This window comes from Chelonoidis abingdonii, chromosome 18 (genome assembly GCF_003597395.2).
Source record: "Chelonoidis abingdonii isolate Lonesome George chromosome 18, CheloAbing_2.0, whole genome shotgun sequence".
Classification (NCBI taxonomy): Eukaryota; Metazoa; Chordata; order Testudines; family Testudinidae; genus Chelonoidis; species Chelonoidis abingdonii.
Window position 1 is genome coordinate 3,178,092 of NC_133786.1, and position 12,839 is coordinate 3,190,930.

Here is a 12,839-nt window from a genome sequence, read left to right on the forward strand (position 1 = left end):
TGAGCTTCTTGCCCTGAACAAGTCTGCTCCAAGGGAGAGGAGGCTCCCCAAAGTCCTGCCTGGCTTTGTGGGGAGCTGTTCCAGAGCATCGCCCGGTGACTCCGTGACACCCAGCCTCTGTGAGATGCTAGAGAAAGCAGAGGCAAGTATATCTCCGGCTGTAGCTCTCCGCCTCTCCCCTTCCAACAGTGCACTACTGACCTCTCTAGTAGATTACTTTCTAGCTGATCCTCCTTCTGCAGTGTTGGAAAATAATCTCTGGGCTGTAACCCCCAGCAATTAAAGCAGTTCTCTGCAGTGACGAGGGGACAGCATTCTCCCTGGAATGCCTTTAAGTTCTGAATGTGACTCCGGGATGCACTTCCAGCCCATTAATATTCCCCAATGCTTTGCTTATTGGTTGTGTCGTCGCCCGTGCCTAATCTGGCGAGCATGGCCTGTGTTCACTGCCGCCGTGAACATTGCAGGGATAAGCAGCCTTTTGCTTTGGGCGTTCTCCATGGAAACCAGCTGTCTGTTTGCAGCATTAAAATGGGGAGCAAAGGGTCTCAGAAATGGAGTTCTCCCATAAATAACCCCAACTGGAGAGAGCCTAACAACGGGAAACTGGATGAATTTTAATAAGCTCCAGAGAGGAAGGCAGGTTACGGCCAGACTGGGATTGAGGAGACCCCCGTTCAATTCCCTGCTCTTCCTACGTGACCTTGACAAGTCACTTAATCTTCAATGTGCCTCAGCTGCACAATCCTTTTTCTCCCACCCTTGGACTGTCGGCTCTGAGGGGCAGAGACACAGTCTCTTATGGACCCCCAGCTCAGCTGGGGCTGCTTGGTGCTACGTAGTCATATGTGAGACTAGAAAATAACAATCCAATGAGATGGAAGGTCTTAAAATGCTGAGAAATTGGCCCTGGAGGGCACAATTCACATCCTCATCATAGGCGTGACAAAGATCACAGACCAACTATGTTTCTATTCCAGGCCATGAGATCTAATGAGAGAGGGAGAGAGAGAGATTGAGCCTTGCACCAGGGAGATCTCTAGCACTTGCACTGCAGATCAGATTAAGCTAATTTTAGAAGGTTACTAATTGCCACTGTTCTTGACAGGCAGCATCTGGGAGGACAGAATCAGGAGGATTAAAACTACAAAATACCTATTTATGACTTGTCTCCATGTTGGAAACCCTGCAAGTGAAGTCGGGCCCCCTGCTGGATCCCTGTTATCAGCACAGACCGTTTGGAAGCCTCCATCCAAACAAGGGGTCTAGCTGGGCTGTGGCCTGAAACACCGAAGTGAAATTTAACACGTGACAAATGGCAGTGAGCGAGTGGAGAGATTTCACCCAGTCCTGTTATGGTGTCGCTAGACCAGTCCCATAGAACTCGGTGCTGGGACCGGGGCAACTTTGGGAGCCTTAGACAGGAAGAACCTTTGGAAGAACTTATTTCCCGCGGTTTGAGAAGGTGTCTGTGCCTTGACGTGCCATCTACAGTCTCCCAGGTTTATAGGCAGGTGGCAGAGGCACTAATATGCTACCAAGGGAGAGTGGGCCCTGCTGCCTAGATTCGGGCATGTCTAGGCACATGGACACCTAATAACTGAAAACTGGCTCGAGAGGGCTCTCAAGCTGGAGCTCAGAGCTAAGGGTTCAAGGAATATTTATTTCTAGACCACCTTCTGCCACTCAACCAATTTTTCACACACTTAGGTAGCTCTTGTGACAGCCAGAAAATTGGTGCGAGAGAAGGTGGGTGAGGTAATATCGTTTATTGGAGCAACTTCTGTTGGTGGAATCTCCTTCCTTAGAGATTTTTAAGGTCAGGCATGACAAAGCCCTGGCTAGGATGTTTTAGTTGGGAATTGGTCCTGCTTTGAGCAGGGGGTTGGACTAGATGACCTCCTGAGGTCCCTTCCAACCCTGATATTCTATGATTCTATGAGAGAGAGAGAGAGAGAGAGAGAGAGAGAGAGAGAGACTTTTGATTCACACACAGCTCTTCTGGAGATTTGAAGGTGAGCTCGGTGTAGCTCGAAAGTGTGTCTCTCTCCAACAGAAGTTGGTCCAATAAAAGATGTTACCTTGCCCGCCTTGTCTCTAATATTCCTGGACTGACACAGCTACAACTTTGCAAACCAAAAATTCAGGGGTATTTTTGCCCACTTCTGTCACCATATTGAGGGCCACGTTTAGACCCAGTAATCCCCTCCCTGGGAACTGTGCCCCCCTTCCCCGTTAAGAACTCTTCTGCAGGAGGTGTTTAATGTTCTGATTGCCTTAATGCAATGTTGCTCTGCCTGTTCTCCAGCTTGTCTCTCTGGCTGGCCACTGTCTGGAGGAGGGAAATCTGCCTGAGCTGGGCACTGAGCTGCTCTGTTCTGCCAGTTCAGGGAGTGCGTCTTACTCCAGGTTTTTCTTGTGAAGAGCATTGTACGTTCTGTGATGCAGAGTCCTCATGCATGTGTGCCACTCCCAGACCCAAGCCCTCCTCTACAGCCCAGAATGAAGCTGACATTGGCTGGGTAATCTTCTCACCTAGTCCCGCCCTCCAACGAAAGAGGCCATTAGTTGCATGCTAAGGCAGACAGTCATATGAATGGTCCTCCTCGAGCTGGCTTTTCTGATAGTCCCCTTTGATGGGGTGCTGTCCTCAAACCTTTGGTCTCGTGGTGTGAATAGCCTTATACTCATTTCAGAGGTCACCCCACTGAGTCCCCAGCCATGAGCAGCAGGAGCGTGCGCAGAGGAACTGAGGGGGTTTGAACCAGCTGCCTAGGACTCTTAGCACTCTTATCCTGGCCTCTTCCGCCCGTTGATAAGGCAGGAACAACCAGCTGGAGGAGCCTGCGGGATGCCAGTAGACGGGAACGAGACTTAACAAATCTAGAAGTTTTATCAAACAGGCCATAAGTACAGCTTCCTGTTGTTGTCGTGAGTATTTCCAGGGCTTTGTTTTTTGACGGGGTCCTGTGGAAATGGCTGGGCCTGATGTCAGAGCTGTTCCTGAGTGCAGGGAAATGTCTTATTCCCATTGTCTTGCATCCTCTTACCAAATGTTCGACCTTGAGTGCCCGGAAATCCCTTCCTTCTGAAGGCAGATGGCACATCCTTCAGCGCTCCTGAGGAGCGCAAACACGTAGCAAAGACACCTTGTGCTGTTCTGGGGTGCGGGAGCCCCGAGAGGGAGGAGCCATCTTCGCTCTTGCATTGCCACCCGCTCTTGTTGCGATGATCAGATCTAGTCTGGAAGCAAATTTGGTTTTGCTAAATTTGTCAGGGTGGAATGGTTCAGCCATTGGTTAAATTGGAAGGGGATTGAGCATTGAACGTGGCAGTTCCAGATCTGTGCGCCTCTGGTCTGGACCAGTGTTCCAGCCACATGCACTGTTTGATGTGTAACCCATACGTGTTTGAGGCCCCAGTTCAGCAGGGTTCTTAAGTGTGTGTCAAATTACCCTGAAGAATCAGGGCCTTGCACTGACCGGTAACTAATGAGACCTGCTGACTTTGGGTATTAATATTTCTCTTAGAAAAGCAGCAAATGCTGAGGCAGCAGCAGAAGGGGATTAGAGAGGGCTCAATCCCTGGAGCCTCACTCATGCAGCTAGGTAAGAGCAATGTTTGCAAACTGTCAGTGCCATTTGGCCCATTGCGTGCTGGCCAGCTAACCAGTCTGTTCAGTTAGCACCATTCAGGTTCAAACAGCCTGTGAAATGTGGCTTCCAAAGATGCCTGGAGGCTTCATTCCAGGGTCTGTCTAGCCCAGTGCTTCTCAAAGTGGTGGTCCGTGGACCAGTGCCGGTCCGTGAGCCATCGACTGCCGGTCCATGGTGAGTTTCCTCATAAGAGCATCCAATAGGATAATATGTCACTGGTCCTTGGCACATTGGGAGAAAAAAATTGCTGGTCCCCCACATCAGATACCTTGAGAAGCACTGATCTAGCCCATAATCCTGTCTGTCAGTGGCCAGGACTAACTGCTTCAGAAGCAAGTGCATGAGCTCCCTGATGGACAATTATGGGATAACCTGCCCATATGGGATGTTTCTTCTGACTCCAGGCCACTAGTGGTGGGTTGTGCCTCGAACCATGAAGCTTTATGCCCCATGTCACTTTTATACTGTCAGCTGTAACTAAGGATGTTCTTAGATGTAGGTATAGATAGATATGATTCTTAATACAAGCAGCCTTTCTGATATTCTGTGGTCAGGAAGTTCCACCGGCTAATTATACACCATGTTAAAAGTCTTTTTGATCAGTTTTAAATGTTGCCTTTTATTTTCAGTGGCTGTTCTCTTGCTCTTGCATTATATTGGAGGATAAATAAGGATGCCAGTCTTCTATCAGCTGTTACATGTAAAATAATTCTCTCTCTCATGTTCTTTCAATCTCTAAATTAAACGGTCCCAATCTTTTCCATTTCATCACATGGAATTTTTATGGCCCCTCTAAATTCCAATGTTTACACACATCCAACTGCAGCAGGTGACATGATGCAAACCACCTTGCCGGGTGCCAAGAGGGATGGGCAGAAAAGGAATCGGCATGCTCTGCCCCTGCAGTGCAATTGGCATGCAGCAGAAGGCAGCCAGAAGTGGGTAGGACTGTCTGTAAAACACCAATTATCAGTCACAAACACGGTGACTATTTTCTCCTGAGCCCAAGTGCAGTACTTGATCTGTCCAAAATGCCATCCTCCTGCCCTGAGGAGCCTATAGCGCAGAAATCTATTGCATCTAGCTGGCAGCCCTGCCTGCATGTATGTTGTGGAGGGAAGAGGCCTGGTTGATTGCAGAGACACAGCCACAAGAATCCATTCATCCGGCTTCATCATTACTGGCACAAATGTAAACACACATGATCAACATTTCTAAACAAATCCTAAGGGAGCTGGTGCATTAAATTTCATTGGACAACTTGTTTCTGGTCACTAGCCCCTATATACAAAGCCTCCCGCTAATGGGTTGTATTTGTGATGCTAACAAACATTGCAGTCAGGTTATTTATGGAATTTAGTCAATGGAAATGGCAGTGGGCAAAGTCCAAGGGCTGTATGATAATTCCCCTTCCCTTGTGGGCAAGTCGCCTCTCTCTTTGGCGTGTTCCGTGGTATTGGAATGTCAGAAAGATGCAGGATAATCTCAGCCAGTCAGATCTCAGCTGATGCATCCCCCTGCAGCTTCTGTATACAAATCGGAACAGTTAGAATCAGGTTCATCGCTATCAGGAGCCATTAGTTTCAATTTGAAATGTTTCTGTGAGTGCCACTACAATTAAACCATTAAGAAGCCAGAAGAGCTGTAGCAGCCAGTGCCTTCATGCAGTGAGAGTACAAGCAGAAACCTTCCCAGTGTCTCTGCACAGCCCTCATCCGAAGAACACAAACTGTCCTGTAAACCGTTTCACTTTCACTGTCTCTTGGGAGTTTCCCCTTCTCAGCTGTGATAAAAGAATACAAATACTGTGGATCAGGGATGCCAAACCCCTCCCAACTCTAGGGAGGTGTTTAGCCGGCTCCATTGTTGTCAACTCTTTGGTCTCACTGCTATTATGTTTTCTTAAAACTTCAGCTTCTGGAGTCAAGAGATAAGGTGAGAATCTCCGCTTTCAATTAAAAATAAGTTGGTCTCGCAGTTGTAGAGAAAAGCTCGAAACGTGACACAAGCGCCCCCTAGAGACTCGGAAAATAAAAGGCAAAATCTCATGTATTTTTAAACCAATCTCTTGATTTTGGAGGGGCCGGACTTGTGACTTTTGTACCCTCAGCACGGGCAACAATGCAGCCCCCAAGACTTGTTCAGATTCTGGAGAAGCTAAGCTTTCATTTAAAGATAACCAGAGTTTCCAGCCCTTGTGGTTGTGAAGGGAACCTGAATTTGACATTATCTAGCATTGTCACTGTTGCATGCTAAGTCGTAACACGAGAGGTCTCCAGCTTGTAAAACTAAACTGGCTCTTTACTAAGAGAACTATTTACAGAGGGGTCTGCCGCTGGCATTCAGGCCATGTGCACACAGACTGACTTCCTAGTGCCTCCTTCAAATTCTTCCCTCCTGCAGCCTTTGCTCTCCCCCCAAATCCCATGCAGGTTGGGACAGTCAGTGCTGTAAAGGGAGATGAATTCCCCTGTTCATCTCAAAAGGGCTATTCACTCTGAAGCCCAATAATGATACTTTAAAGGTCAGATAGTTTAAACAGTTTAGGCATCCACTTGTTCTGCTGTTGCTCCAGCTGAGCTGGTACAAAAACACCACCTTGCTCCCTGCCCCACCCACCCCCTGTGCCAGCTCAACCCTTGAACTTCTGCCTGTAACTGCACCAGGCAGCCTCACATACACCTTTGCAGCTATCCTAGGATGTGCAGAAGGAGGGGCCCTGCTGGATTACGAAGGGGCGCTACAGGGGAAGCTCCCTACCTGCATTGCTCTTGAATACCATGGGAGCAGGGACTCAGCTGCTGCAGAGTTCAGTGTCCTGCTACTCTCCCATCTTGCTGTGGGACCTTATGCTGTGAAGTTGGGGACAGAGTGCAGAAGTGCCTGTTTGGAACAGCTAACATAGAAGCCCTTTGACAGGAGCTTTGGCATCACCCAGAGTTCATAGAAAGCATCTTTTAAGGCATTTTTATTAATGAGCTTTTATGATCAGAATAAAAACATCCGATTAGAGGCAGGATTGTCCAATGGTTAGAGCACTAGCCTGCGACTCTGGAGACATGGGTTTAGTTCCCTGTTGAGCCACAGACTCCCTGCGCTGCAGCTGGGAGCTAGAATTCCCACCTCGGATGGATGTACACGTGCTAGTTCTGCTCGAGCTGGGGCTCTAGTGGCATGGGCAGTGGCTGAGGCTGGCCTCCTGAGTATGTACCCTTGGGGTTGGGCGTGATTCTACTTGGGCAGCTAGCCCATGCTGTCACGACCACACTGCTATTTTTAGAGCACTAACTCAAGCAGAGGAAGTGTGTGCGCCTCTACCCGCACGGGAGACAAGCTCCCAGCTGCAGTGGGGATAGATGCCAAGGCCAGACGGGACCATTGTGACCATCTTGTCTGACCCCCATATAGCACCTACTGCAGACCTGCCCCACAATATTTCCTAGAGAAGAGCTTTTAGAAAAACAGCCAGTCTGGATTTAAACACTTTCAGTGATGGAGAATCCACCACAACTCTTGGTAAGTTGTTCCAATGGTTAATGACTCTCACCGTCAAAAAGACCCGCCTTCTTTCCTGTCTGAATTTGTCTAGCTTCAACTTCCAGCCATCGGTTCATTTTAGACCTTTCCCTGCTAGAATGAAGAGCCGATTATTAAATATTTATTCCCCATGCAGGTACTTATAGACTGTGATCAAGTCACCCCTTCACTTTCTCTTTGTTACACTCAAAGAGCTCAATCTGTTTCGTTTATCACTCTAAGGCAGATTTTCTAATCCTTTATCATTCTCATGGCTCTTCTGTGAACCCTCTCGAATTTATCACCATCCTCCTTGACACAGGATTCCAGCAGCAGTTGTGCCATTGCCAAATTCAGAGGTAAAATAATCTCTCTGCTCCTAGTGGAGATTCCCCTGTTTATGCATCCCAGGATCGCATTAGGTCTTTGGTCATAGCTTCGCACTGGGAACTCATGTTCAGCTGATTATCCACCAACACCCCAAAATCATTGTCAGAGTCACTGCTTCCTGAGCTAGGGTCGCCCACCCTGTAAGTATGGCCCATGGCCTTTGTTCCTAAACATATACATTTACATTTAGCTGTATTAAAATACGTACTGTTTGCTTGTGCCTGGCTCTCTAAGAGATCCAGATTGCTCTGTATTAGTGACCTGTCCTCTTCAGTTTGTACCAGTCTTCCAATTTTTATGTCATCTGCCAACTTGATCAATTAATACTTTGTTTTCTTCCAGGTCACTGATAAATTTTAAACAGCTTAGGGTCAACAACCTGCACCCCCTGTCGGACCCCACGAGAAATACATCTGCTTTATGATGATTCCCTGTTTACAGTTCCATTTTGAGGTCTGTCAGTTAGGTAGTTTTTAACCCATTTAACGTGTGCCATGTTAATTTTATATCATTCTAGCTTTTTAATCAAAGTGTCATGCAGTATCAAGTCAAACGTCTTGACTTCTAAGTATATTACCTCAGCATTGTTACCTTTATCAGCCAAATTTATAATCTCATCCGAAAAAAAAATATCAAGTTAATCTGACAGGATCTATTTTTCATAAACTCATGTTGATTTGCTTTAATTATATTACTCTCCTTTAATTCTTTATTGATCGAGTCCCATGTCAGATGTTCCATTATCTTGCCTGGGATCAATGTCGAATTGATAGGTTATAATTACCTGTGACAGCCTGTTTACCCTTATTAAACAATGGCACATTAGCCTTCTTTCAGTTTTCTGGAACTTGCATAGTGCTCTAAGACTTATTGAAAATCAACATTCATAGTCCAATCAGTTCCTCAGCCAGCTCTTTGAAAACTCTTGCATGCAAGTTATCTGAACTTGCTGATTTTAAAATGTCTAACTTTACTAGCTTCTGTTTCACTTCCTCCAGAGATTCCAGTGGAATGGAAAGAGTGTTATCTTCATATGATATAACTACGGCATCTGTGTTTTCCCGAAATACAGAACAAAAATGTTTGACCAATTCTGTCTTCTCTGAGTTATTATTGATGATTTTGCCATTTCCATCTAGTAATGGACAAATATTGTCGGCAGGATTCTTTTTGTTCCTAATATACTTAAAATCCTTTGGATCATCCGTAACTCTGCTGACCATAGATTTCTCCTTGTGTCCTTTGCTTCCCTAATCAATTTTCTACAATTCCTAGCTTCTGATTTATATTAATTATTGTTGACTTCTCCTTGCTTCTGTTTATTATATATTTTATTTTTATAGCTGCCTTCACTTTCCCATCTCAGCCAGCTCAGTTTTTAAACTAATATGGCCTCCTTCCTCGATTGTGGCTTTTTGGGCTTCTAGTAAAGTGTTCTTAAACAATTCCCAATTATCATTGTTTCTCTGATTAAATTTTTTCCTCAATGGATTTGTTTTCAGCTTTGTGAAATTGTTTGTTTTAAAGCAGCAAACATTTATATATCACTGATTTGGACTTCATTCTGTTTGCACATTATAAATGTGAACACTGTAAACATATCCTTCACCTCTTCATTCTTCAGTTCGCCATCTGTACAATGAGAATAGCAGCACTGCCCCGCCTCACAGGGGTGATTGGAAGATAAATACACTGACTGTGAGGCATTCAACTACTGCATTGATGGGTGTATTCAGGATAGATAATGACCAATGCTCATAGCTTCCTTGTTTCTGGTGGTTTTTATAAAACTGGTCCATGCATAAACTATATTTTTGGGTTTATGGTTAAGAGGAGTCACCTGCGTACAGTTTCATGTGTTTAAAAAAAAAATCTGTTTGTAAATTAGTGAGGTGCAAAATGATGTTGGGCTCCAGCTCTGAAATTTCAAGTGCAGCTCCTAGACTACTGCACAGATTTGCTTGTAACTTTCCAGGCAACGAAATCATCATCCCGAGAGGAAGTGCTGGGAGGGTAGGAGACGATCTGTGCCTGCCGATAGTGCGGGAGGGAGGGCAGATGGTTTCAGCAGTGTTACTGAGCATGCTCGGTCCACGTACATGCCAAGCAGCAAATCTGGGGGGGCACATGACCCTACATGCCGCCCTTGTTTTCAAGCCTGACAAAGGATTCATACGGCACAAACTCAATGCCACCTTTAAGCATGGCACCCCGCTGACGCCTACCTAGGGTTGGTACTGTGCTTTGAGAGCCTCCGATTACATGTGCTGTTGCAATGCAAGGTATCATTTACAGTATCTGTTTCACGTTGTTCTGAGTGTTCAGCGTTGTCAGCTGTGGAGTGTCCTTTTCTCTTGCACCTGGTGCACTGTAAGATCCTGGGCTCTCAGCGTGTGCTGACGGGCTGCAGAGTTTGATGCTCAGTTTTGGATGCTGCCCTTTGTCTGTAGTAGGGCTGGTTCCTGGGAGTCAGGATGCACCCATAGGACTGAATCTCTCTCTCTCTCTCTCTCTGCAGGTCTGTCTTCGGCGCTGCTGGAAGTCAACGTGGGACAAGCCTCTATCTCTACGATCCAAGGGCAGAGGGTGGTGTTGCCGATGTGGTACACGAGCATCTCTCAGAGGAATCCCTATGTCTCGTGGGTCCTTGAGAGACCTGGAGCCAATCGTTTGCAGGTAAAAGGCATGGGGGGCAGGGAGGTAGACACCTCGCAAGGGAGCCCAGGGCTCCAGCTGCCCCTGATAGGAGCGCTCTGGGGGCTTGGCGAGAAGCCTCACAGCAAGAGGAGATGCTGCACTGGTGACCACAGGGTGAGAGTGTCAGCTGCTGGCTGCACCTCAGCTACCAGCTCCTCTCCCTTGGCTCTTCCATGCTGCTGTTACGTTGGGAGGGGGAGCTGGGAGCTGCTCCGTCAGTGATGGTCACCCGCACCTGACTGCGGGACAAGTGTGATACTGAATGAGTGCATCCAGTGTGGGCTCCCTCGATGGCTGCTGTGGCACAGGTCGCAAAGCCCTGCCTGGAAGCTAGACATTTGCCTGGAAAGTGGCCTAAGAGCTTAGACGTGGGCCTAGCTTCTCCTCCAGCCTCTGTATCAACTTAGATTGACAAGGTAGGGGAGGGAATATCTTTTATTGGACTGACTTCTGTTGGGGAGAGAGACGAGCTTTCAAGCCACACGAAGCAGTTCTTCAGGGCTGGGACAGGCACTCACAGCTAAATAAATCTGTTCCACCTGGTATTTAACTGTGACGCTCCCCGATCTGAAGCAGAGTTCTGTCTCTGTCCCCAACAGAAGTTGTTCCGAGGAAAGCGTGTCTCTGTCCCCAACAGAAGTTGTTCCGAGGAAAGATGTTACCTCACCCACCTCGTCTCTCTAATATCCTGGGACTGACACAGCTACACCAACTCTGCTCATCTTAGACTGGTCATTCAGTCTGGGCATAGGTGCTGGAACTAAGGGTGCAGGGGGAGCTGCCACACCCCCTGGCTTGAAGTGGTTTCCATCATATACATGGTTTACAGTATGGTTCGGTGGCTCTCAGCACCCCCACTGTACAAATTATTCCAGCACCCCTGAGTTTGGGACCCTTTCTGTAAAATGGAGATGGCTGTGTACATCACTGAGGCTGTGGGACGCAAGGAAATATTTGTCAAGTTCTGTAGAAGGCTAATTGGCAGCAGAGGTGGGAATAAAACTTGGGATCTTCCAGCTTCCTGTCCTGGGCTTAATTCCATGACAAGACAATGTGGATTCTGGAGGCACTAGCTCGTCCCATTCAGAAACTTTTTTTCAAAATTCCATGCAAGCATGGTGAGATTTGCTCACGGAACCACTCTGCCTCCTCCCAGGTAAATGTGACCCAGGTTCACGCATGTTTCTGATGAAACTCTTGTACTTTTCTTCACCCGGTCCTAGAAAAGAGAGCTCCTGTCACCCCAAAAGATGTCCTGGGTGCATCTACAATATCTGGGCCTCCCCTACAGCCTGGGGATAAATCATTGTGGAGGAGAAGCCTGTTTAGTGAGACGAAATGCCTTGTCCCGGGCATTGCAACACATCAGTGTGACCAGGGCTTTGTAAACGTGGAGGAAAGTGTGTGTGAGGATGGGGTGTGTGGCATTTTTCGAGTGCTTCCGACTCCTGGCATTGCACCGCCCAGTTTCAACAGAGCCAGTTTGCTACCTGACTAGCTTTAATTTCCATCTGCTTGTTTTGACTCCGAGCACAAAGGAGCATCTGTTGGGGGTATCTCCACGGGGAGCAGTGTACAACAAGCTAACCAGATCGCTGACATGGACAATAGTGTATTACGTTGCCAGGAGGAGCCGGAGGGCAGAGAGTCCTGGGGCCAGAGAGGGATGGGAGGGACTCATTGCAGCCTCACCAGGCCTGTGAGCAGTGAGAGGAACCTGGAGGAAGGGTTCTGCGTGGGGACAGCTGGAGCTGGGCCAGGCTAGTGCATGCACTAAGGGGCCAGGAGAGCCCAGAAAAGGGACCGCAGCTAAGTGCGGCTTCCTCCCTGTGCTGCACAACAGTGGTTCTCAAGGCCCAGCTGGTTTGTTTATCTGCAGCGTCTGCAGGTTCGGATTATCACGGCTCCCACTGGCCACAGTTCGCCGCTCCAGGCCAATGGGGGGCAGCTGGAAGGGCGGTCAGCACATCCCTCGGCCCGCGCTGCTTCCTGCCACCTGCGTTGGCCTGGAGCGGTGAACCGCAGCCAGTGGGAGCCGCGATCAGCTGAACATGTGGACGCGGCAGGTAAACAAACTGGCCCAGCCCGCCAGGGGCTTTCCCTGAACAAGCGGCGGACCGGCTTTGAGAACCACTGCTGTACAAGACCTGCTCTGCCACTCCCCTTTCAAAGTGCTCCTCTCCGCTGCTCCCCAGTTGTCATGGGTACCTAGCCTGACTGAAAGCTGCCCCAGGCACTAGGCTCTGAGGCTGTCCTCCTTCCCAGTGCTGCATGCAGGCCACCCTCCTGTCTCCTGCTGCTGCTCTCTGTTCTCCTCCCCTCAGGCCAGGCTGCTCCTCCCTGCCCACCCTTTGCTCCCTGCTGGGAGCACCTCTCCAAACAAGATGCTCTACACCACATTCTCTGCTTGCGTAAATAGACGGTGCTCCCCTGCAGTCCATGTCACAACGCTGGCTCGCACCAAGGGATGGGCCGGTCCACTGATTCCATTGCAGCATTAATGGCGCACTGAGGGTTCCTAGTGTTGTCCAAGGGTTCGCCTTCTAGAGAGTCAACCTCCCTCACTCCCAGAGCTGCCAG

At 48.2% G+C, this 12,839-nt stretch overlaps 1 protein-coding gene across 3 annotated transcripts in view; it reads left to right on the forward strand.

Moving 5' to 3' along the window:
- ESAM (endothelial cell adhesion molecule) overlaps positions 1–12,839 on the forward strand; it is an 83,400-nt gene that overhangs the window by 55,555 nt on the left and 15,006 nt on the right. For all 3 annotated transcript variants that reach the window (XM_032769992.2, XM_075073437.1, XM_075073438.1), the window contains exon 2: positions 10,081–10,238. In XM_032769992.2, coding sequence (XP_032625883.1) covers positions 10,081–10,238 — 158 coding nt within the window. The remainder of the gene's footprint in view (positions 1–10,080; positions 10,239–12,839) is intronic.